Source organism: Mytilus galloprovincialis, chromosome 1 (assembly GCF_965363235.1).
Source record: "Mytilus galloprovincialis chromosome 1, xbMytGall1.hap1.1, whole genome shotgun sequence".
NCBI lineage: Eukaryota > Metazoa > Mollusca > Bivalvia > Mytilida > Mytilidae > Mytilus > Mytilus galloprovincialis.
The window spans coordinates 132,153,080-132,178,538 of record NC_134838.1 but is presented as its reverse complement, the minus strand read 5'-3'; the positions used below and the strand labels follow the sequence as shown (position 1 = coordinate 132,178,538).

General features: G+C 33.6%; 1 protein-coding gene across 1 annotated transcript in view; it reads right to left on the bottom strand.

Annotated features, from left to right (window-relative positions):
* Nucleotides 1-25,459, bottom strand: part of LOC143060314 (QRFP-like peptide receptor) — a 49,064-nt gene that overhangs the window by 6,099 nt on the left and 17,506 nt on the right. The window contains exons 2-3 of the mRNA XM_076233594.1: nucleotides 11,652-11,747; nucleotides 3,717-4,429 (exon numbers count right to left, since the gene is read on the bottom strand). Of these exons, the coding sequence (XP_076089709.1) occupies nucleotides 3,717-4,429; nucleotides 11,652-11,747 (809 nt within the window). The remainder of the gene's footprint in view (nucleotides 1-3,716; nucleotides 4,430-11,651; nucleotides 11,748-25,459) is intronic.

Sequence of the window (25,459 nt, the reverse complement as noted above, 5' to 3'; positions counted from 1 at the left end):
TAAAACTGTAAGTGTTCAAGGGAACAATGGTCATGGATTAAGATATTGTTAATGTCGCAATGCTGTTGTCGAAAAACAACAAGTTGATAAATCTTTGACCTCGGTGTAGCCAAAAAATCACCACTCCATAGCCAATTCTCCCAACGTTCGATTTAGCCAATCAAAATTCGTATAGTTTCGAAAATGACGTAATAGATGAGATTTCGATGCAATCACCAAAAATCGATTTGAAACCGCATTAACCTACCCGCGTATAGTACGTCTGAGCCGTGGTATATACTACGTCTGCGCCGTGGTATATACTACGTCTTCGCCGTGGTATATAGTACGTCTGCGCCGTGGTATATACTACGTCTGCGCCGTGGTATATAGTACGTCTGCGTCGAGGTATAAAGTACGTCTGCGACGTGTGGTATATAGTACGTCTGCGTCGAGGTATATAGTATGTCTGCGCCGTGGTATATAGTACGTCTGCGCCGTGGTATATACTACGTCTGCGTCGAGGTATATAGTACGTCTGCGCTGTGTGGTATATAGTACGTCTGCGTCGAGGTATATAATACGTCTGCGCCGTGGTATATAGTACGTCTGCGCCGTGGTATATAGTACGTCTGCGCCATGGTATATAGTACGTCTGCGCCGTGGTATATACTACGTCTGCGCCGTGTGGTATATAGTACGTCTGGGTCGAGGTATATAGTATGTCTGCGCCGTGGTATATAGTACGTCTGCGCCGTGGTATATACTACGTCTGCGTCGAGGTATATAGTACGTCTGCGCTGTGTGGTATATAGTACGTCTGCGTCGAGGTATATAGTACGTCTGCGCCGTGGTATATAGTACGTCTGCGCCGTGGTATATAGTACGTCTGCGTCGTGGTATATAGTATGTCTGCGCCGTGTGGTATATAGTACGTCTGCACCGTGTGGTATATAGTACGTCTACGCCGTGGTATATAGTACGTCTGCGCCGTGGTATATAGTACGTCTGCGCCGAGGTATATAGTACGTCTGTGCCGTGGTATATAGTACGTCTGCGCCGTGGTATATAGTACGTCTGCGTCGTGTGGTATATAGTACGTCTGCACCGTGTGGTATATAGTACGTCTGCGCCTTGGTATATAGTACGTCTGCGCCGTGGTATATAGTACGTCTGCGCCGAGGTATATAGTACGTCTGTGCCGTGGTATATAGTACGTCTGCGCCTTGGTATATAGTACGTCTGCGCCGAGGTATATTGTACGTCTGCGTCGAGGTATATAGTACGTTTGCGCCGTGGTATATAGTACGTCTGCGCCGTGTGGTATATAGTACGTCTGCGCCTTGTGGTATATAGTACGTCTGCGCCGTGGTATATAGTACGATGTATAAAACTAGGCTGCATTTCGAAAATCTTGGACCCGCCCCTGGAATGTCATGTGATATAAAATCCTAACTTTGTGAAACAGGTAAAGTTATGTAAGTTGAAAAAATAGTTTAATGACAATTGAAAGTAACGGTCAGTCAAAGCTCGATCGATTAAAATTATCCAATGATCATACATTTTCGAGCATCCCGGATAACAATCGCATATGAAATCTATTGTGGTAAATGAAATTCGACTCATAACATATACAGGACTGGACATATCGTTGCTTAGTATATGATGAGTTCATTCAGATAACGATTTTTATTCATTTTTAGTTATCTATCTTAAATATTTGGTAATTCAAAATCGAAATACGAGAAAAACGTTTATTGCAAATTGAAGAACATGTTCCTGTATTTATATTAATAAAAACACCAGGAATAACAAGGAATAACGTAAAGAAACAATATTGGTTCAAGTTGCGTAGGGTTTCATTCAATAGTTTTGATTAATGGGAGACATTAACCGTTTATTAATTTTCTATTATTCTCCGGATTTTCATGTCCGTCTGGTATTGATCTACCTAAAAAGGTTATATATTCTAATACATATATTGTTAATGGCACACGGATAATATTTCCATATTGGTACATAATCATATTGATAAGAGCTTTTAAATAAAGGCAACAGTAGTACACCAGTGTTCAAAAGTCATAAATCGATAGAGAAAAAAACAAATCCGGGTTACAAACTTAAACCGAGGAAACACATTAACTAAACGAGGGGGAAGGAACACCAGGAACACTGAAGTGCAACAAAAACAAACGCCAACAAAAACAAACACCAACAAACATAGAAACGAACTATTGGATAACAAAGGTCATATTCCTGACTTGGTACAAGACATTTTAAGAAAACCTGGTTTAATGGCTAGTCAAACCTCCCGTTTTATAACAATGTTAAAACATATTTCTTGAAAGACAACACTAAGTGGATAAAATATAGCACAAACACAGGCGGAAACATTCAACACAGAAAACGCACAAACAAATAATATAACTGTCGACAAAATATTCAAACCACTTAACAACGACATACAGTGATGCGCACCCAGAACCACGAATCTGAGGCATAAATTATAATAAACCGATTAATACCTGGTCTGTTCCATATCGACCCGAAATTATCTTTCAAGCTATCAGACAATCGAAAAAATATTTTTCTTTTATGAGAATTACATACATTTATCTTGAGCAATTTCATTTTTACCCTTTGTCACGGGATTTTGTACTGAGAAATGTAGTAAAAGAAAGAGCACTAAGGTTGGTGTATGACGATCATGCAAGCTCTTACCAACAGTTGAAAAGGTTAAGATGCATTCACTGCGTATTAAAAGACATAGATTAATGGCAGTTGAAACTTTTTACATAGTCAATAAAAAAGCAACTGTCTGTTGACTGTTACATTTTTAGAACTAGTTTTCCTCAACTAACATTATGAAACCTATACACAATACTTATTACCACAAAACTAAAATCAAGTTTAAATTTCGGTATCGTCACTGTTATCACTGTTGTTAATTTCTGTGTCAATTGGTGTCTTGTGAAAAGTTGTCACATTAGCAATGAGACATTTAAACAACATCTTCTTTTTTATATACACACGCAAAATTGGCAAAACATCGCCATAAAGGGCAATAACTTTAATAAGGATTTCCCTGACGCTTTCGTTCCTTTAAACTTATTTATAAAGCTTGTATTGCTGATATTTTTGATATTGGCAGCTTCTGTTTCAATGTTTTTTAATATAATTGGCAAAAATTTAGAAATAAATTGTAGAATTCCCAATTAAAGTGTAAAAACGTCTAAAAGTTGTCTGACAGTTTCGATGTTATTTGACAGTTGTTTGATCTCAGCATTCTTATCAATATTGTTTTGTCAGACTTTCTCTACTCATTAAAAGGTTTCCAAGATGATAATTTTAACATCCCATTTTTTCTAACCATGTCGGCCATGCTGGTTGATAGGCAGTGTCATCGGACAAAATTTTAAATTAATATCCATTTGATAATTGTGGCAATTTTTAATTAAATTTGGCCAAGTTGTTTTAGAGAAGTTTATTGTGAAAGTTAACGGACGATGGACGCAACGCAACGTTATTGTGAGAAAAGTTCAGTTGGACTTTTAGACTCTGTGAACTAATTATGGAATCGATTTACAAAATTATATGTTGGTGTTATCAATTGCAAAGATACTATTGGACAAAAGTCAGTAAGGAATACGTACTAAGAGAGCCGGGATCCTGTCGTGAAGTATGTCGAACAACTATAAAAATGTTGATAAAGATGATAATGCTAGGAAATATCTTACCGCTTCATATACTCCTGCTGTTGCCCTCTTCTTGACGTTTCCTGAGAAACACCGGAATACATAATGGCGGAATGTTTTATGGAGAAAGCAATATACAATTGGATTTGTTACACAATGCATATGGCCTATTAAAAGTGTATAGCTCAGTATGTCAATATCGCTTACGTCAGACCGGAAGTCTAAATACGTACTGACTATAAAATATGGCGTCCAACACATAATGAATACAACTGCTATAGCAATACACAATTTAGCTAATCTCCGTCGATTTAGAGTAAGATTTCGCATACTTCTTTCACGTTCGCTACTTGTTTGTCCACTCCTTCTAGTAATTGGCCTTTCTGCACTTAATTTCCTGTCTGGAACCCATAACTTCTTTCCCATCAAGAAATATGACACAAGAAGCGTAGAACTTGGAATAATAAAGATCAGAACCAATAAAATTATATCATAAATCTGTCGATGCAAATTATTCTCCCAGTTTTCTGAGCAAAACGTTACAAAATCACCGGGTATTATTTCGGTTGTGACCGTAGACCTTACAAACAGCATAGGTATAGCCAATAAAAGGGAAATAATCCATATAACTACTACGACAATTCGGACATATTTTGTCGTTCTTATGTGTCTGTATTTAACCGGATGTCGTATTGCTAGACATCTATCTAAACTCATACTCGTAATTGTTAATATGCTGGCTGTTATGGCTACTCCTGAAAAATAGACATAATAATTTAAATGATAAAGTAATGACAAAGTCAAATATTTTTTTTTGTTACAAATAAGGATCAATTCCACACAGTTATATAACTACGTTAGTTTTTACAAAATGGTGAACAAATGTCCAAGTCTGAATGAAAAGGGACGCTTATAGTTAGATGTTTGGACAAAAATACACTTGAAGCATAAGACAATAAGACAAAAACTTTTAATAAATGCTTAATTGTAATCCATCATAAATTGATCGTCTGCGCAATATGTTAACGAAAACTTCATTGGAACTCAGCCCTTTATCCTTGGTTACTATGAGACCTGTTGTTGTTACCCATAAGGGTGCTCTTTGAGGTCCGACAAAAACAAGTAAACATACACTGAACGAATAATTCTAAACTATGACACAATATAAATACAATATTAACAAGAAAAGATGTTGAATAATATCATAATGGCAATTTTGACCTGGGACAAAATAGTGTTAAATAAATTAACGTACACAAGTAATTTCAAATATGATAATTTTATTGTTAGGAGTAAGGAAATATGTTTTACATAATAAATAAATTTGTTGTGCACAATATGAGTACAGAAGTGATTTTTTTTTTCGTCATACTCAATACTTATCAAAGATTTACGGGCGTAGTGAGACAAGAAATAACAAAAAAAAAAAAAAAAAAAAAAAATGATATTGAAGCATCTAAGATTCCGTGAAATTGTTACGATTGATCTTTTACTAATTTATATTTTGTATTAGAAAATTATTATTTTCTGAAAAAATAAATTTACTACCACACTTAAAAGATTTTTGATTCATGTGTTAAACCTATTTTATTATATATTTAGCAATAAAGTTTGGGCTACTGTTAGTTTAGTGAAACAAATTACTACCATCGAGTCATACATGTTATTTATGTATTATTGTCATTTTATTTATTTTCTTTTGTTACATCTTTTGACATCAGACTCGGACTTCTCTTGAACTGAATTTTAATGTGCGTATTGTTATTCTTTTACTTTTCTACATTGGCTAGAGGTATAGGGGGAGGGTTGAGATCTCATAAACATGTTTAACCCCGCCGCAATTTTGCGCCTGTCCCAAGTCAGGAGCCTCTGGCCTTTGTTAGTCTTGTATGATTTTAAATTTTAGTTTCTTGTGTATAATTCGGAGTTTAGTATGACGTCCATTATCACTGTACTATTATGCATATTTTAGGGGCCAGCTGAAGGACACCTGCGGGTGCGGGAATTCTCGCTGCATTGAAGACCCATTGGTTGCCTTCGGCTGTTGTTTGCTCTATGGTCGGGTGGTTGTCGCTTTGACATATTCACCATTTCCTTTCTCAATTTTATGTATATGCAAACTTTAGAGCAAATTAGATTTAAATTTGCTTATTTTTTATTGGATGTAAATAAAGGTGCTGTTAATAATGCTGTACTCTCTGAATTAGGTTTATTCCCACTTTCATTGTCAGCCCTTAAAAATACAACTAATTTCTGGCTTCATATCATTAATATGGACAGTGGAGAGTATGGTAAAGACAACATACAATGAAAACTTTAACATGTCTCATGGTATTTGTAGTAAAATAAATGTGGTATAAGGCAAAGTTGGGTTTCAGCATGTTTGGGAAAATCAAAATACTATGTCAAAGAAAAAAATACTTTTTTTTCAGTTCGAAAGAAATTAGAGGAGGAATTCATAAAATCCTGAAACAAGCTCCTTTTTGAGACCCTCATAAAAATAGTCATGGTAATAAAATAAGAACGTATTACAAAGTTAAAAATAATTTCGAATTAGAAAAATATCTCCTACTGGACCTTTACAAAAGTGATATTTCTAAAATGGTAAAAATTAGAATTAGTAATAGCAAATTACTAAGACAAGTTGGTAGATATACTAGAACGCTTTTAGATATAATGTGTCCACTTATATAGTTCCATCTTTTGTTAATATGTCCGAAGAAGATAAATTTAGTTTCATTTTATAAAGTAATGATACTGACATTTGTACTGTATGTGTAGCTGGAAAAAGCGATATGTATGATTCGAACATTCATTGAAAGCAAACATAATGTTTTTAAGATCTGTTGTAGTGTTTATTGTAATAGCTTGAATTAATAATAAAGTAGGAATAACAACTCCACGCAATGTAGATATTATATATGTGTCTCTTACAACTGACAAATTATATCTCTGTATATTTGTTTTTTATTTATTTCGTTTATTTTTATATTTGTATTTTGTAAATGTCAGCTGGTATCATTACTGTATTGGCATTTACACCATCAATAAACTCTCCCTTGACACCATTTGCGAGTATGGTCTTGAGGAAACGATGATAGTCCGTCGGACGGGGACGATAAATGGCTGACCCGTGTTAAGAGAGCCATTATCTCTTGCACGTTAAAGACACCCTTGTAGATTTCGAAAAAGAGCAGGCTAATGCCGCTACAATGCAGCACTCGCACCTGCAAAGTGGAAAGGGATTGATATAAGTTGCAAAACTTGTTTCACAATCCACTATAAATAAATATGTTTAAACTAATAAATTTATTTGATATGATTTGATTTATATATATATATAGCTGAGGAGATGTGGTATGATTGCCAATATGACTATCCACTAAAGTTCAAATAAAGTGAATGTTAGCAATTATAGCCTCAATACGGCCTTCAACAATGAGAAAAACCAATACCGTTTATACTGCCTTTTGGTCATAATAAATCTTAACGTTCCCACATATGTTCACATCACTGGTGTTTAAATGTTTAGGTTTGAGCACCGCTGATGATGGTTAATATAGAAAACACCTCGGACGAGACAAATTGATAAAAAAAATTTTGAACGATTAAAAGAGAGATTCACTAACGTTTGAAACGTCAGGCTTTTAGCAAATAAAGAATGCCTTGTCCGGCTTTTAGCAAAGAAAGAATGCCTTGTCCGCCCCAACATGCGTAATTTTACGTGTAACAAAATCGATCAAAAATCAATTAGTCTATGATCGAAAAGAGTATCGTTCAAGGCGAATCTGGCAAATATCATTTCTTATCTTTTATCCTCCAGAGAAGCTAACTACAACGAGCATCACTGAAGAGACATGTATTGTCGAAATGCGCATCTGGTGCGGAAAAATTGGTACCGTTAATACCATTACTACCACTGGGTCGACGCCTCTGCTTGTGGACTGTTAGTCCCCGAGGGTATCACCAGCCTAGTAGCCAGTTCTCCGGTACTGTCATGAAAATACGGATTTTTTTTGTGTTATTAAATTTGCTGTTACAAAATGTTAAAAATTATTATAAATGAAGGAATGTATCTCCCTCATGCAAAGATCTGATTCCTTTTATGGATTTGGCTATACTTTTTGGAACTATTGGATTATAGCTCTTCATCTTTTAAATAAGCTTTGGATTTTACATATTTTGGCCACGAGCATCACTGAAGAGACATGTATGGTCGAAATATGCATATTGTGCAGAAAAATTGGTAAAGTTAATGTTATTACAATAATGGCTATTACATTCATTCTGAAACTAAACGAAGAAGTAGCCTATACACATAGGTTTCGTGTATTATATTAGATTTAAAGCACGCGTTTTTAAATGATATTATATTTAAATCAACAAACAGCTTTAATTTTATTGACATTTAACACATCTGAATGCGTAAGAGGTAATTATAAAATATTATATATGATTTATACATTATATACACCACGTATTTTCAAGAAATGTGATTAAATATATCGGTTCTCATTTGATTGACATTTGCTTTCATGGATTAAGTCTCTAGAGGGTCATTTGTTATAATACACCACGTCACTGGGCTTTCAAAATGTCGTATATGACTTTTTTGGCTAAAAATACTTTTTGACACCAATGGTCTGGGCAGGAGGAAATCTTTAGTATTAAAAAATAGCATACAGTTAGACCAATCAAAACGTTTGAATTAAAGACATATTACTGCAAAATTGCCAATGCTTGTTGTTTGTAAAGTTTGCTTCCAAAATGTTGTATGAAAACTTGAAAATCGTTGTATAATGGCTTTGGGAATAAAATTATTGTACATTTCTTTATTTCTGTGAAAATAATTTAAGTTCTTGGATAATCCAGAAATGTCAAAATTTTTATTTCACTGCTATTTACAAAAATGTTCAAGTTCACATACAACATTCTGGAAGCATGCATTTTGTGAAAATTTTCAAAGCCTGTTTGTGAAATATAATTTTCTTGAAAAGTTTGTAATATACAACATTTTGGAAGCCCAGCAACGATCAGCATGTTTTTATTTAAAACTTTTATGTCAATGAGAATTGTGTATATGTCAAGGAGAATTGTATTACTGTTTTGAAAATTAAAAAACTCGATTTCAATTTTTCAATATGATTCAAAAGATAATGTACAGTAACTTTACAAAAAAAGTATCTCAAAAACTAAATGAAATAGAAAATAGAAATATATTTTCACTGAGCGACGTAACTGTGTATGCTATTGTAACCCGAAAGTTTGATAAATGTTTTTTATTCTTCATTTTGGTTAAAACACTAGTTTTCTGAATTGAATTGTTTCATTTTGTTCATGTCAGTGCCTATTATAGCCGACCATACGGGATGGGTTTTTCTGATTGAAGGCCGTAGGTTGCCCTTAATCATTGATTATATCCATTTCATTTGATAGTTTGTGGATAGTGGTCTCAATGGCAATCATACCACATCACCATATTTTTTTTATAAGAACGAAATTATAATAACATCTTAACGAAAAAATGGAGTCCTTTGATGCAAAATTTAACAACCACAAAAATTGTACCAAACTAGCATTAATGGAAGGAGAAGGTACGGTACGATCTGTGAAAGAGGTACTCGATTTCTCTCTCTCGGCGATATGATAGGAGAAGAATCAACTCAAAATTCGTTGTATTTTCTCACTGCTCGACCATATGAAGTTAAAGTTGTATCTTGACGGAAGTGCTTGATTTCTGATATAATTTCATTATTCAATGTCATACTGTTTCCTTATATGACCATGTTATATTCAGTTTCAATCTGTTTCTAATAATGAGAAACGAATATCCTTTCATGAATTTTTACAGTATATTAACATCACTGTTTAAAATGAACTTCTATACAATTGACTAGTTTCTCAATCTGTCGTTTCAAATGATAATTAAGCATAGGAATAAGGTTTTCTTAAAAGATTCTACTTTGATGAAGTTTTGTTTTGAAACAAAGGAAAACTCTTTGATGCGTAGTTCATTGTTGTCAAGGAAAGATAGTATATTTTTATTAATAAAACATGAAAGGACGTATGAACGAATTAGTTTCAATAGGATTACGATCGCTTTACATTTTTTGTGATATAAATAAAACATTATGCATACAATATTTAAGAATTGAATGCTCTTTTTTGTAAATTTATTGGGGTGTAAAAGCGTTGATCGAAGTACATTTTGTATGAAGCGCGGAAGCGCTTCATACTAAAAATGTGCGCACGGTCAACGCTTTTACAACCCTATAAAGTTACAAAAAAAAGCATTCAATACTTATAATTACATTTTTACCTATAGGATCATGAATACACGCATTTTATCAAGTTTTTATTTCATTTACCTGTGACTTTATTGTGGGACCTTGTGTCATCATGAATGAAAAGTTGCATTGTGTAATGCAATTGATTAAGGAATATCACGAGATTGCTAGTTAGCCAATCAGAATAACGTATTATAATGAAACATACATCTAATGTAATTATTTGAAAAAGAAAGAAAAGCGTAGCGAACAAAATTCTAAACCTGGTGAAAAATGCACAAGGACCAAAAGACGATTGGTGAAAATGAACAAAGAAGCTATTTGACACAAGGACCAAAAAACACTGGTGAAAAATTAACAAAGAAGCTCTTTGACACAAAGACAGAATGAACATGGTGAAAAGTGAACAGACAAGCTATTTGACACAAGGACCAAATGATCCCTGGGGAAAAATGAACAAAGAAGCTATTTGACACAAGGACCGAATGAACACTGGTGAAAAATGAACAAAGAAGCTATTTGACAAAAAGAACGAATGAACACTGGTGAAAATGAACAAAGAAGCTATTTGACACAAAGAACGAATAAACACTGGTAAAAAAATGAACAAAGAAGCTATTTGACACAAGGACCGAACGAACGAACACTGGTAAAAAATAAACAAAGGAGCTATTTGACACAAGGACTGAACGAACACTGGTGAAAAATAAACAAAGAAGCTATTGGACACAAAGAACGAATGAACACTGGTAAAAAATGAACAAAGAAGCTATTTGACACAAAGAACGAATGAATAAAATTGAGAATGGAAATGGGGAATGTGCCAAAGAGACAACAACAGCAGAAGGTCACCAACTGGTCTTCAATGCAACGAGAAATTTTCGCACCCGGAGGCGTCCTTCAGCTGGCCCCTAAACAAATATATACTGGTTCAGTGATAATGAACACCATACTAAACTCCAAACTGTACACAAGAAACTAAAAGTTAAAATAATACAAGACTAACAAAGGCCAGAGGCTCCTGACTTGGGACAGGCGCAAAAATGCGGCGGGGTTAAACATTGTGAGATCTCAACCCTCCCCCTATACCTCTAGCCAATGCAGAAAAGTAAACGCATAACAATACGCACATTAAAATTCAGTTCAAGAGAACACTGGTAAAAAATTAACAAATAAGCTATTTGACACAAGGATCGAACGAACGAACACTGGTGAAAAATGAACAAAGGAGCTATTTGACACAAGGATCGAACGAACGAACACTGGTGAAAAATGAACAAAAAAGGTATTTGACACAAAAACTTCCAAACAGCTTGTGAAAAATGAAAAAAAAAAATCAATTTTGACACAATAGCTAAGAAACGACTGCTGATACCTTAAAGATGCGAAACCAATTTCAACTAGGTATAGAAACAATGGGGATTTAAATAAAATAAAAGAGCGAAGTACATGCAGGCACACGAGAGAAAAAAGGAAAGTATTCAACATTTAAATGAACACACAAGGTTTAGTCCTCTGCTTGTTATTAGTATTATATGATGTAGGCGTTTAGAACCTTCTGCTGCCTATCAGTTTAAAAGTCTAAACACGCACACTATGACAAGTGGAAGTTACAGACGAAAGTTCACCTAATATGACCCAGCCAGTCTTGTCCACTCTGTTATGAAAATGATTCTATACAATAAATTACCTTGAAGATACGGAACTAATTTACATAACGCATCTCCATATATCCATATTTTATAGATCTTCTCTGCAACGGTCATTGGCACACATATGAACGCAACTGAAAAAAAGAAACAACAGACAGTTAATTGCGTTTATCAAAATGCCCCATAATATAACTAATGGTGACTTTCCTCTATCAAGGGAATCATGATACGAAATACAACCCCGGGAATGTCGTTTTAGTTGGTAGATATACACACCGTATACAGGCGCTGCTGGAATGTTGCTACATGGTAATGGAAAGTTCACAATTTGGAAGCTGAAATCATCTCTTTTGTCGTGATATGAGGAAGACTTAAATGTATCTGTTGTATTCTTTATCTCTAGTTCGATAAAATAGATGCGTTCAACATAATTACCAAATTTTGTACTTAGTGAGAGAAAATCATCTATATAACGGAAACTAAAATTAAAGGATATTGCTAATTTCTTTTCTTTCTTTCTAAAAAGTTCTTGTATGGTGTCAGCCTCATAAGAATAATGGAACAAGTCGTCAAGAAGAGTGAAACAGTTGGTTCCCATGGGAATACCGATTGTTTGTTGAAAAACGCGTCTTCCAAACGTAAAAAAAATGTTGTCAATCAAGAAATCAAGCAACCTGATATTGTCAATTTCAGAAAATTATGTGTTTGAACCAAAGTATTTTCTTTAAAGTATGATTTATCCCTCCCTTAGACAACATACTTGTATCTACGTTGGTTATTTTTTTATGAAACAAAGTAATACCAACTCTTTCGATTTGTCTTTTAGTTTGGAATGGGGAATACTTGTATCAGCGAGAGACGTCGTTAAAACCAATCACAACGGAAAAAAATACCCACCGTGCGATAAAGGAATTGGTATTAAACCAGTTTATCTTCAACAACTCGAACTCGAACCAGTTTAGTCGAGAAACCGATATTGTATTTATTAATGGTATTAAACCAGTTTATCTCTAATTGCTCGAACATCAACCAGTGCAAGTCGTTTAATCGATATCATATGTCTTTAGTGGTTTAATCGATATCATATGTATTTAGTGGGTCAATCGATATCAATTGTCTTTAGTGGTTTTATCGATATCCTATGTAGTAAGTGGTTTAATCGATATCATATGTCTTTAGTGGTTTAATCAATATCTGTGTATTTATTGGTTTAATCGATATCATATGTCTTGAGTGGTTTTATCGATATCATATGTATTTATTGGCTTAATCCATATCATATGTCTTTAGTTGTTCAATCGATATCATACGTTTTTAGTGGTTTTATCGATATCATACGCATTTAGTGGTTTAATTGATTTCTTATTTATTTAGTGGTTTAATCGATATCATGTTTAAGTGGTTAAATCGATATCATATATCTTTAGTGATTTAATCGATATAATATGTATTTAGTCGTTCAATTGATATCATATGTTTTGGTCGTTTAATCGATATCTTATGTATTTAGTCGTTTAATCGATATGATATGTATTTATTCGTTTAGTCGATATCATATGTATTTAGTGCTTTAATTGATATCAAATGTATTTAGTCGTTTAATGGATATCATATGTATTTAGTCGTTTAATCGATATCATAGGCATTTAGTGCTTTAATTGATATCAAATGTATTTAGTCGTTTAATCGATATTATATGTATATAGTCGTTTAATCGATATGATATGTATTTAGTGGTTTAACGGTTAAATCGATATTATATGTCTTTTGTGGTTTAATCGATATCATATGTCTTCAGTGGTTTAATCGATATCATATGTTTTTAGTCGTTAAATCGATATCATATGCTTTTAGTCGTTAAATCGATAGTATGTATTTAGTCGTTTAATCGATATCATATGTATTAAGTGGTATTAAACCAGAATATTTCCAATCGATTGAACATGAATTAACGTCAGTCGTTTAATTGATATCGTACGTTTTAGTGGTTAAATCGATATCATATGTTTTAGTGCTTTTATCGATATCATATGCAGTTAGTGGTTTAATCGATGTTATATTTATTTAGTAGTTTAATCGATATAATATGTTTTAGTGGTTGAATTGATATCATATGCCTTTAGTGGTTTAATCAATATAATATATATTTAGTGGTTTAATTGATATCATATGTATTTAGTCGTTTAATCGATATCATATGTATTTAGTCGTTTAATCGATATGATATGTATTTAGTCGTTAAATCGATATCTTATGTATTAAGTCATTTAATCGATATCATATGTACTTAGTGGTATGAATCCTGTGTATTTTCAACTGTTTGAACTTCAGGCAGCGCTAGTTTTTAATCCGATTTTGTTTTCTCTACAGCATATTTTTTTTCTATATCAATGATTTATGTCATAATATTTTGATTTATAATATAATATTTTGATATATAATATAATATTTTGTTATCGGTAAAGTTCATTACACAACTGGTAAATGTTCTAAAGCTTCTTAAATTTTTTCTTCCTACTGATTTACTGATTACGTACCAACGATTTCATTATTTCCAGTCGCTTTTATCTAATTCTTTAAGAAAATACGAAATACTGCACAAAGGAAATGTCATATCCCATGCTGATAAAACATATTTTTTTTTCGATATTGGAAACAAGAGCTAAACTGACCACACATGTGTATTGATAATGGAAATCTTACTGATTCATTACACACTTATTCCGACTATTCCTGTTATTGTAAACATAATTGTTTTGACCAAAGTTCAGCTGCGTATTTTTTAAGTGAAAGAAATTATTTACAAATATTTCATCATCTGAATTTAGCATATTGTTACATGTCAAAAAATATAGTTTATATAATTACATTTGTATAAAAGGTAAATATGATCACATATGATTCATTTCTGATCACAGCTCACAACACAACACACTTCTTAGACAAATCATAATGGAATTCTCAGATGAATTAAACGCTTTATTTGCTGCCATGAACATGTTTGGAAATTGTCGGCAAGTACTGACCAGGTGACAGTACAGCTAACATGGACAAAGGCTAAGGAACCAGAGGCACCTTCTAGTAATACCAAGCCGGACCAGAAAAAGCACAAACCGCCATCAACCAGGAGAAGGGACACCAAGCGTTACGACTAGAGGGTGCAGGTCAAACGCTCTGCTGAAGTAATACTACCCAGCAGTGCCAGCGTAGATCAGAACCAACAGACAGAAGCCAGAACATGGCTAGAGGGAATCAGAGAGATAACAAGGTGAACATGAGGGATTAAAACGGACATTGTTATCAGCCCATTCAACCCCAGGAAGACATGCCATCGCCAGTATTATCTCCACCCAACAAACCACAGAGGCAGGCGATGTCGGATTAACTTTGACAAGGGATTTGATCTAGATGATCCCAAGTTATTCCGTTCACCACCACACACATCTCCATCAACAATGCCATCTCCAGAGGCAGTAACTACAGCTATGTCCACCTTGGAACGGCCAGACCATACCCGACTCCTCGATGGCAGATGAAAGCAAAACGAACAACAGACCAACCTGATCTGTAACCGTTACGATAGGAAGATAAAAGTCAGAGATATTCTCTCGAAAAGTCAGACTATTAAAACCAAAGATAATAATAATAATATGCTTTAGTATTGGTTTTGTAATCATCTTTTTTTGTGTATATTATATCATACAGTGTATACGCCTTTGAAACTGCCACACTTTTCTTTGTAAGAGTTATCTCCCCGAACACTGTTGTTCTTGCTATTAATACTCCGTCGCAACCCCGTAACAGAAAACCACACATTTATGTTTCCAAATTGCTCATTAAAATCCTCAGAATGTGACGTTTTATTTTGAAAGAAACTATCCGGAGACTCCATATGAGAGTTATTTCCCTTTTTGTATTTAAAATAAGTGAAATATAATTATAACTGGTATTTAATGAGTGACTTATATATATACACATGGAAAAAAGTATTGCAACACCTTGATTTTTTAAAACTTGAAAAATCAGCCTCTTTTTTTGGATGAAATATAATAAAATATGTGTATAATATTATCGAAACATAGTTTATGATAACATTGGCATTGAAACGAACAAAAAATGTTTGAAAAAAAATGATTTATATAACCACAATTTTAATAACAAAATGAAGTGTTTTTTGTACAAAAAAAATGCATTTTACAACTTTTACTGTAGTCGAACTTTACAATGTCAGACATTTCAAAATTAATCTTCAGATGACTGTTCACATCATGGTTGATCGTTATACGCCAAAGAATTAGTACTTTGTGCGCAGCCTCCATTCAAACGGATAACCGCATCTAAACGTCTTCTGATTCCTGCCATAAATCGACTAATTTGTTGCTAAGGAAGCAGCAACCATTTCTGATGAAGGGCATTGTTTATTTCATGATGTGTTTGAACTGGGGTGTCCTTTCGCGCATTTTCCGCCCAATAGTGTCCCAAATATGCTCGATATGGTTCAAATCCGGGCTACGATCGGGCCAAGGAAGATGAACCGAATTCCATTTGAACATTGGATCTTCCTCCACGATGCTAATTTCCAACTTTGGCGAGCTCTGCACTACATTGGATACGGAAAACTGTGTGTCTGTTCGTTAGCAAAAGTCTCCGAAATGGTCTTATCGCACGATAACCAGTAGCGATGAGTCGATCTCGAACAGTTCTTGTTAAAAGACTCCTGTATGGCCACCACTCTCTTTTTAGGATTGTCTTGTATGCAATGGGTTTCCTTCTGACCAACCTTCATTATGCTTGATTTTCCCTAGCAAATGGTATAGGGGGTCTTCATTATCTCGGAAGGTCTTTAACAGCGTTTATTGCCTTATTTTTATTCTCAAAACGACTTATAGTGGAATGGTGATGACCAACAATACGTGCAGTTGTTAAGACACATCCCTGCTTCTCTTATGCTGATAATCTGCCATCTTGCTGCAGTTAAGAGTTGTCAAGGACCCATTACAAGGTGTTAATCGCATAACTTTAAAGTGTTGAAAACAATGAGGATAAAAACATCTGTTTTGCTGTTTACGGGTACAGTAGCTGCATGCGCAGATAAAAACTTATCGAGTCGATGTTTATTGATTAAACTCAGGTGATTCTTAAATAATGTTTAACTAGTTCTATTTTACCAAATTACATCACAAAAAAATAAAGAGTGTTTTTTTAATTTCAATTTCTATTTGGTGTTGTAATACTTTTTTCCATGTGTATATAAGATCTTTTGATTTGAGGTCCTTAGTCCAAGTTGAAAAGTAAGTCATCGAAATAGACTGGAATACTATGCTTCCCGAAAGTAAAACCACTAATGAGATGTGTGAATGTTTTACAATAGAATTTTTGAAAATAGCTAAAAAATGCATTCCTACTAAAATAGTAACAGTACGACATAATGACAAACACTGGTTCAATAATGACATAAGACGTGAAATTCGAATCCGAGACAGATTAAGAAAAAAAGCGATTAAATATAATTGTGAAAATAATATTATGAAGTACAAAAAACAACGAAATAAGGTAAATAATATGAAAAAAATCGCCAAAGAAAATTTTGAAACAAATTTGGACTGTCTAATATCAAAACAACCCTCAAACTCAAAAACGTATTGGAAATTAATGAAAACGTTAATTAAATCCAAAAAAGGTTCAGAAACCATACCCCCTCTCCAAAATATTATAAATGATAATGAACTGAATGATACTGTATATGAAGATGAGGAGAAATGTAATTTGTTGAACAAATATTTTAGTATGATTTCAAAATTAGATGAGGATCATGTTGATTTGCCCGAATTTGATACAAAAACTAATAGTAAGTTTTCAGATATTCAAGTAAATATAAAAGAAATAATAGATATTATTCAGATATTAGATCCAAACAAAGCATCTGGTCCTGATGTGATCAGTCATAAGATGCTAAAGCTGTGTCCAGAAAAGGTAGCAGTTCCACTCCATATTATATTTAATAAATCCTTAAGAGAGGGAATATACCCAACTAGCTGGAAGATAGCAAATCTGATACCCATTTTCAAAAAGGGAGATTCATCCTTGCCATCAAATTATAGACCGATATCCTTAATTAGTTGTGTAGGAAAAGTTATGGAAAGAGTAGTGTTTAAGCACTTATACAATCATTTAAAAGCTAATAAATTAATTTATGAGTATCAATCAGGATTCCTCCCTAAAAATTCAACTGTTCATCAACTCTTAGAAATATATAATTGCATTTTAAACTCTTTGGAAAAAAAAGATATAAATTGTTTTGTATTCTGTGACTTCTCTAAAGCTTTTGACAAAGTTTGGCATAGGGGTCTTATATATAAAATGAAAGCTTATGGTGTTGACGGAAACGTATTGAATTGGTTTCAGGATTATCTACACGACAGAAAACAGAGAGTAGTATTAAATAACTCGTCTTCTTCCTTCTGTAATGTCTCAGCTGGTGTCCCCCAGGGATCAGTTCTGGGCCCTCTTCTCTTTGTCTTATATATTAATGATATTGCTGATAAGCTTACTTCACTGTGTCGGCTATTTGCTGACGACACATCATTCAACTATTCTGGTAACGATGGAGAACAGATTAGATCTGTTATTGATCGCGACTTGAAAGAGCTGGATGTTTGGTCTTCTAAATGGCTTATGTCATTCAACCCAGATAAAACCGAAATTATGATTTTTTCAAATATTGAGACTCCAGACCTCAGCTTTTCCTTAAATGGTAAAAATATACCTTTAAGTACATCTCATAAGCACCTGGGAGTTAATTTCAGTAGTGACGCAAAATGGAACAATCATATTGAAAGTATAATTACAAGTGTAAAGAAACACTTAAATGTTTTACGTAAACTTAAATATCGATTATCTCGAAATAATTTAGAAAAACTATACTTAGTTTTTATTAGACCCATTTTCGAATATGCCACGGAAGTGTGGGATAATTGTGGAATAGGCTACTCAAATAAATTAGAAAATTTACAATTGGAGGCCGCAAGAATAGTAACAGGTCTACCAATATTTACAAAAACTGAAACTTTATATTCTGAGGTTGGCTGGGAATCTCTTTTTGAAAGAAGAAGAAGAAAATTACAGATGTTTTATAACATGAACCAAAAGCATGCACCAGAATATCTATGTAATCTTGTACCTCCTTGTGTACAAAGTACAACCAACTACCCGTTGCGAAATGGTCAAGATATTATTGTTCCATTTTGTAGACTTTCCCTTACTACTGAATCGTTTATTCCCTCTACTATACGTGAATGGAATAAACTTGATCCAAAAATTCGCAGTGTCGACTCTATTTCTAAATTTAAGAAAGAATTAAAAAACGATAGTCTAGTATGTAAAATTGAAACGTTTTATTTGTACGGCCCAAGGAAATTAAATATTATCTTAACGCAATTGCGATGTTCCGCTTCATCCTTAAACAATGACCTATTTAGAGCTAACATTATAAATGATCCCTCTTGTCATTGTGGGTCCGATATTGAGGATGTCTACCATTACTTTTTCGTTTGCCCAAAATACACATTATGTAGGAAAAACTTATTCGATAACCTTAACTGGCTATCTGAAAACTTTGTTTTAGATACAAAACTATTAATTTGCGGACACTTGGAACTTTCGAACGAACAAAATATTCAAATTTTCAAACATGTTCAGAATTACATAAAAAGGTCAAACAGATTTCTTATGCCTTGATAGAGCGTTATTATTGCTGACACAGGACGTCATCGTTGCCATCAATCCACAAGTCATCGTCACAGAAGTATACGATTTTTCAAACTTTCTTTTTCCTTTTTTACTTTGTCTCCTCTTTGTTCACCTATGAAAGCTAGTATTATATTGTATAAACTGTTTGTTTTATATGCATGTCCATTATATTATACTATTATTGTAACTTTATATTGTATTATGGAGAAGACTTCATAAGTATGATTTACTTGTGTCTAATCCATTTTGCTTTAATTCAGCAAATAAACTATGTTTAAACTAAAAGTAAGTCATGGTTAAGGTCAAGGTCATTTTTTAAATTTAGATTTGGCTTATATTCACTTCTTTTAAAACCCGTATAAGTTATCCATGTTATCGACAACATACAAAAAAATCAACCTAACCTCACGTGTTCTAAGTCAGGAATATGACAGTTGTTATCCATTCGTGTGATGTGTTTCCGAACAAGCTATATACAGCTTATATTAATCCGTTTCCTTGAAATACCAACTCCAGTTAACTATTACATAAAAATAGCATGCAATATTACAATGATATGGAACAAGAATAAATAAGTAACTATATAACTGAAAAGGAAAGGCGAAAAAAAAACTTATTTTTTAAAATAATGAAAATAAATACAACAAAAGAAGAAAAAAAAAGGAAAAAAAGGAAAAAAGAAAACTACACTGAAATAATATACACATGTTTAGATGAAATGCAACTTTGTGAAAATAGTGAATAACAATGTATCTTGTAAATCTCTTGCACTTTAGTAAGAATTTTTGTACTTTTCCAAAAATATCTTAATTTTGGTCTAAATTTAGAGCTTGTGATCCAAATAAAAGTAAATTTGTATTTAGTGTGACTGGGTAATTAATTGAGAAAATAATGTCATTACGCAATTCATCATATTTTTTACAATGCAATAACAAATGAGCTGTAGACTCGATCAAACCACACGAGCAGTTCGAAGAATCTACTATATTTCGTTTGAACAAATGTTCATTTAGAGAACTACTATTCATCCTTAACCTGGCATGTAATACTTGACCCATTCTTGTACCAGTGTAGTAAAAATTAGGGCATTTATTATTTGGGTTTTTATACGACTTTTAAAAATGCTTAAAGACGTAGAATTTCTCGTTTGGTCTGGTGTGTTATATCATTTGATTTTGCCATTTGATTAGGGACTTTCCATTTTGAATTTTCCTCGGAGGTCAGTATTTTGGTATTTTACTTTTTACATTGTAGATGAAAAAAAATCAACAGATCAGGAAAAGGACAAATTGAGTAAGAATCATAAAAATAATCAATTAGTTGTGATAAATATTTTTTATTTATATCATTCGGGAATTGGTGACTGTTGTGTTTGAGTCATTTTTTTCGCCTTTTAATCTCTGTTATTTTCCAAGCTATCGACATAGACACCAATCATTTAACATGTTTGACTATTCAACTTATTCACCACGACCTCTTACAACAACAACAACAACAACAACAACAACAATTTTTATTTGTCAATCAAGACGCCCCCGGGAGCAGTACAATTACAGTTTAAATTAAAGTGTACAAATAATTGTGTTGATTTTTTTCATTGAAATTACAATAAGATGCATTTACAAACTATTGAATGCAAGCATCCAAACATGTCAATCGTTCACAAGGCTTTAACAATGTTAACCGCATGTTTTCACACGACATTAGCAATGTTAACCATATGATTTTTTTGTATTATCTGTTATTGTTTTTTGTTGTACGATGAAAGATAATTGACAGTTAGAAGATTGCACTGCGATGAAATGATTCCCAATAAACGTTTTTGCAATATGTAAAAGTTATGTTATACCATTTCATGTCTCAGGCATGTTCCCGTGATCACTAGCGAATCAAAGTAAAACAATATTCCCTAGATCAATATTACACACCTTCCCTACTCTAGCCTTGAAAATATTCCAAGGAAAAATGGGACCACCTATCTTGACTGAAATATATTTGTATTTGGTTTCAAGGACGAGAAAGAGAATTAACCCATTTTAGTTCCTCTAGTATTATTATCACTGTTTGTTTGAGGCTGACTTTTTCCATGTTTATAAGTGTTTCATCTTCCGAAATCATAGGTAGTTTTATCACACTCGAAGTCGGTTGTGTCGAAAATTCGGATGAGTCGAAATAATTTTTCGGTCACCGTAAATTTGCCGTTTTATCAATGCATGAACTTGGTTGATACGAATACTTGGTTAAGTCGAGTAAACTTTGTAGCCCGTGGATATTAAAATCATGTAAATTGACCCCAATGTCTTGAAGTTCGAAAGTCAGAATCTTCAAAAGATGCAGCAGACCTTATGATAAATTTGATGATGCACATGTAAAGTATATACTGAAAACGTGTAAGCGATAAACTACCACAAACAAGGCATCAGCTATAGGTTCTGACATGGATGCCTCCGTGCCGATTATCAGGTTGTCTGCATATTGATATAGTAAAATATAAAAGATGGACGAAAGATACCAAAAGGACAGTCAAACTCATAAATGGAAAATAAACTGACAACGCCTGGCTGAAAATGCTGCCAGACATCATACGAAGCTTTTTGTCGAGTGAGCATTCATAATGTGTCGAGCAGCTGATAATTTACAATATTAATATGATAGTCGATTTATCGGGCTGTATTTGAGTCTTTTGGAGCTGTTTTCTTAGTTTCACAAGCAACCGGAAGATGATTGTATAAGTTCGGGTCAAACTTATCGGAGTCGGTTCAAACATTATGACGTCGCTGATCTGTCCGGGTCAAAGTTATTAAGAACGGATCAACATATTTGACGTCAAAAACTTGTGATATGCAATAGTATTAAGAGCTGAGCAGAGTGTTATAGACAGTGGGGCGACCGATTAAATGTGCATGTTATCGCGACGTCATAGCTATATGCATTACATGCAACTTTAAGTAAAACGTAATGAATTTGTTGAGTTAATTAACTACTCATTCTTATCGTTTAGGTCACTAGCTAGCTAGTCAGCACTATGACAGTCACCCTCTAAATGTTTAACGAGGAACTTTAGGTAACTAGCCAGTGAGTCAGCACTATAACAGCCATCCTCCAAATGTAACTAGCTAGCTAATCAACACTATGATGGTCATCCTCCAAATGTTTTACGAGGATCGTTTAGGTCACTAGTTAGCTAATCAGCACTATTACAGTCACCCCCAAAAGTTTTACGAGGATCGTTTAGGTCACTAGTTAGCTAGTCAGCACTATTACATCCATCCTCCAAATGTTTCACGAGGATAGTTTAGGTAACTAGTTAGCTCGTCAGCACTATTACAGCCATCCTCCAAATGTTTCACGAGGATAGTTTAGGTCACTAGTTAGCTAATCAGCACTATTACAGTCAGTCACCCTACAAATGTTTTACAAGGATCGTTTAGATCACTAGTTAGCTAATCAGCACTATGACAGTCAGTCATCCTCCAAATAGTTTACGAGGATCGTTTAGGTAACAAGCTAGCTATTAACCACTATTCCAGTCAAGCTCTTTGTTTTACATCAATATAGTTTCGATATGTGGCCAGCTGGTCAGCGCTATGACAGTCAAACTACCTAGTGTTCCCATGAGGATAGTTTAAATTATTTATAGCAAGTTAGCCAGCACTCTGACAGTCAATCTCCAAGTATTTCAATGCATAGCAAGTATATATATATATCGATTTTTGTTTTAGATTTTCCCAAACTGAAATATGTTTGTATTTTCCTATTTTTTTGTAAAGCAATTAAGATATTTAAAACTGCTGATTTTTTGGCAGATTTTTCAAAGTAGTTCATGTTATGATTCTTCTCTCAGGCTGATTTAGACAATTCAAACCACCACCATGCCATGTTGTAGAATTGTAGATAAATTTCTGTGAAAGTCAAGTATGTCGTTCATCATTATTTGAACAACAGCAATTTAAACTATTAGTATAAATGAGGATGTATCGACGTTAAATAACCCCGGCTAAACAAATCATCTTGAAACAATGATAAATGTGTTCCTCAGAGATAATTGTTTCTTCTACATTGTATAACGTTTTAATTATTTCATCCTTTATGTTCTTTGAGTAGACAGAGATAATACGGATGTCCTTGGGTGAATGGGCCGTTGTCCTGTAACTGTTTCTGTTTATTCCTACTGTCTGTCGAACGCCAGACAAATGACATTGTTCTTGAGAACATTTAAAATACAACGGTCATAAATTAATATCAATTAATAATCTGGTTTGTCTGGATCCTCTTCATGTTCTGAAACATATAAGACATCAACAAGGAACTTCCAACTCGTTCTATCTTTCGTGATTTTCTCTATCTATGTCTTTTAACCTCTGATGCTATAACTCTTCTCCGTGTGCTTTTATGTCTTCCGGGCTCTCTTGTCCTTTGTGGTGTCGATACCAGCACTTTTTTCTCATACCGGTTATTATTCATTTACAATATATGTCCAATATGTTTCCACCACCTTCTCATGATGTCATTTACAATATATGTCCAATATGAATCCACCACCTTCTCATGATGTCATTTACAATATATGTCCAATATGTTTCCACCACCTTCTCATGATGTCATTTACAATATATGTCCAATATGTTTCCACCACCTTCTCATGATGTCATTTACAATATATGTCCAATATGTTTCCACCACCTTCTCATGATGTCATTTACTATATATGTCCAATATGTTTCCACCACCTTCTCATAATGTCATTTACTATATATGTCCAATATGTTTCCACCACCTTCTCACGATGTCATTTACAATATATGTCCAATATGTTTCCACCACCTTTACATGATGTCATTTACAATATATGTCCAATATATTTCCACCACCTTCTCATGATGTCATCTACTATATTTCCACCACCTTCTCATGATGTCATTTACAATATATGTCCAATATATTTCCACCACCTTCTCATGATGTCATCTACTATATTTCCACCACCTTCTCATGATGTCATTTACTATATATGTCCAATATATTTCCACCACCTTCTCATGATGTCATTTACAATATATGTCCAATATATTTCCACCACCTTCTCATGATGTCATTTACAATATATGTCCAATATGTTTCCACCACCTTCTCATGATGTCATTTACAATATATGTTCAATATGTTTCCACCACCTTCTCATGATGTCATTTACTATATATGTCCAATATGTTTCCACCACCTTCTCATGATGTCATTTACAATATATGTTCAATATATTTCTACAACCTTCTCATGATGTCATTTACTATATATGTCCAATATATTTCCACTACCTTCTCATGATGTCATTTACAATATATGTCCAATATGTTTCCACCACCTTCTCATGATGTCATTTACAATATATGTCCAATATGTTTCCACCACCTTCTCATGATGTCATTTACAATATATGTTCAATATATTTCTACAACCTTCTCATGATGTCATTTACTATATATGTCCAATATATTTCCACCACCTTCTCATGATGTCATTTACAATATATGTCCAATATGTTTCCACCACCTTCTCATGATGTCATTTACAATATATGTTCAATATGTTTCCACCACCTTCTCATGATGTCATTTACAATATATGTCCAATATATTTCCACCACCTTCTCATGATGTCATTTACAATATATGTCCAATATGTTTCCACCCCCTTCTCATGATGTCATTTACTATATATGTCCAATATGTTTCCACCACCTTCTCATGATGTCATTTACTATATATGTCCAATATATTTCCACCATCTTCCCATGATGTCATTTACAATATATGTCCAATATGTTTCCACCACCTTCTCATGATGTCATTTACTATATATGTCCAATATGATTCCACCACCTTCTCATGATGTCATTTACAATATATGTCCAATATATTTCCACCACCTTCTCATGATGTCATTTACAATATATGTCCAATATGTTTCCACCCCCTTCTCATGATGTCATTTACTATATATGTCCAATATGTTTCCACCACCTTCTCATGATGTCATTTACTATATATGTCCAATATATTTCCACCATCTTCCCATGATGTCATTTACAATATATGTC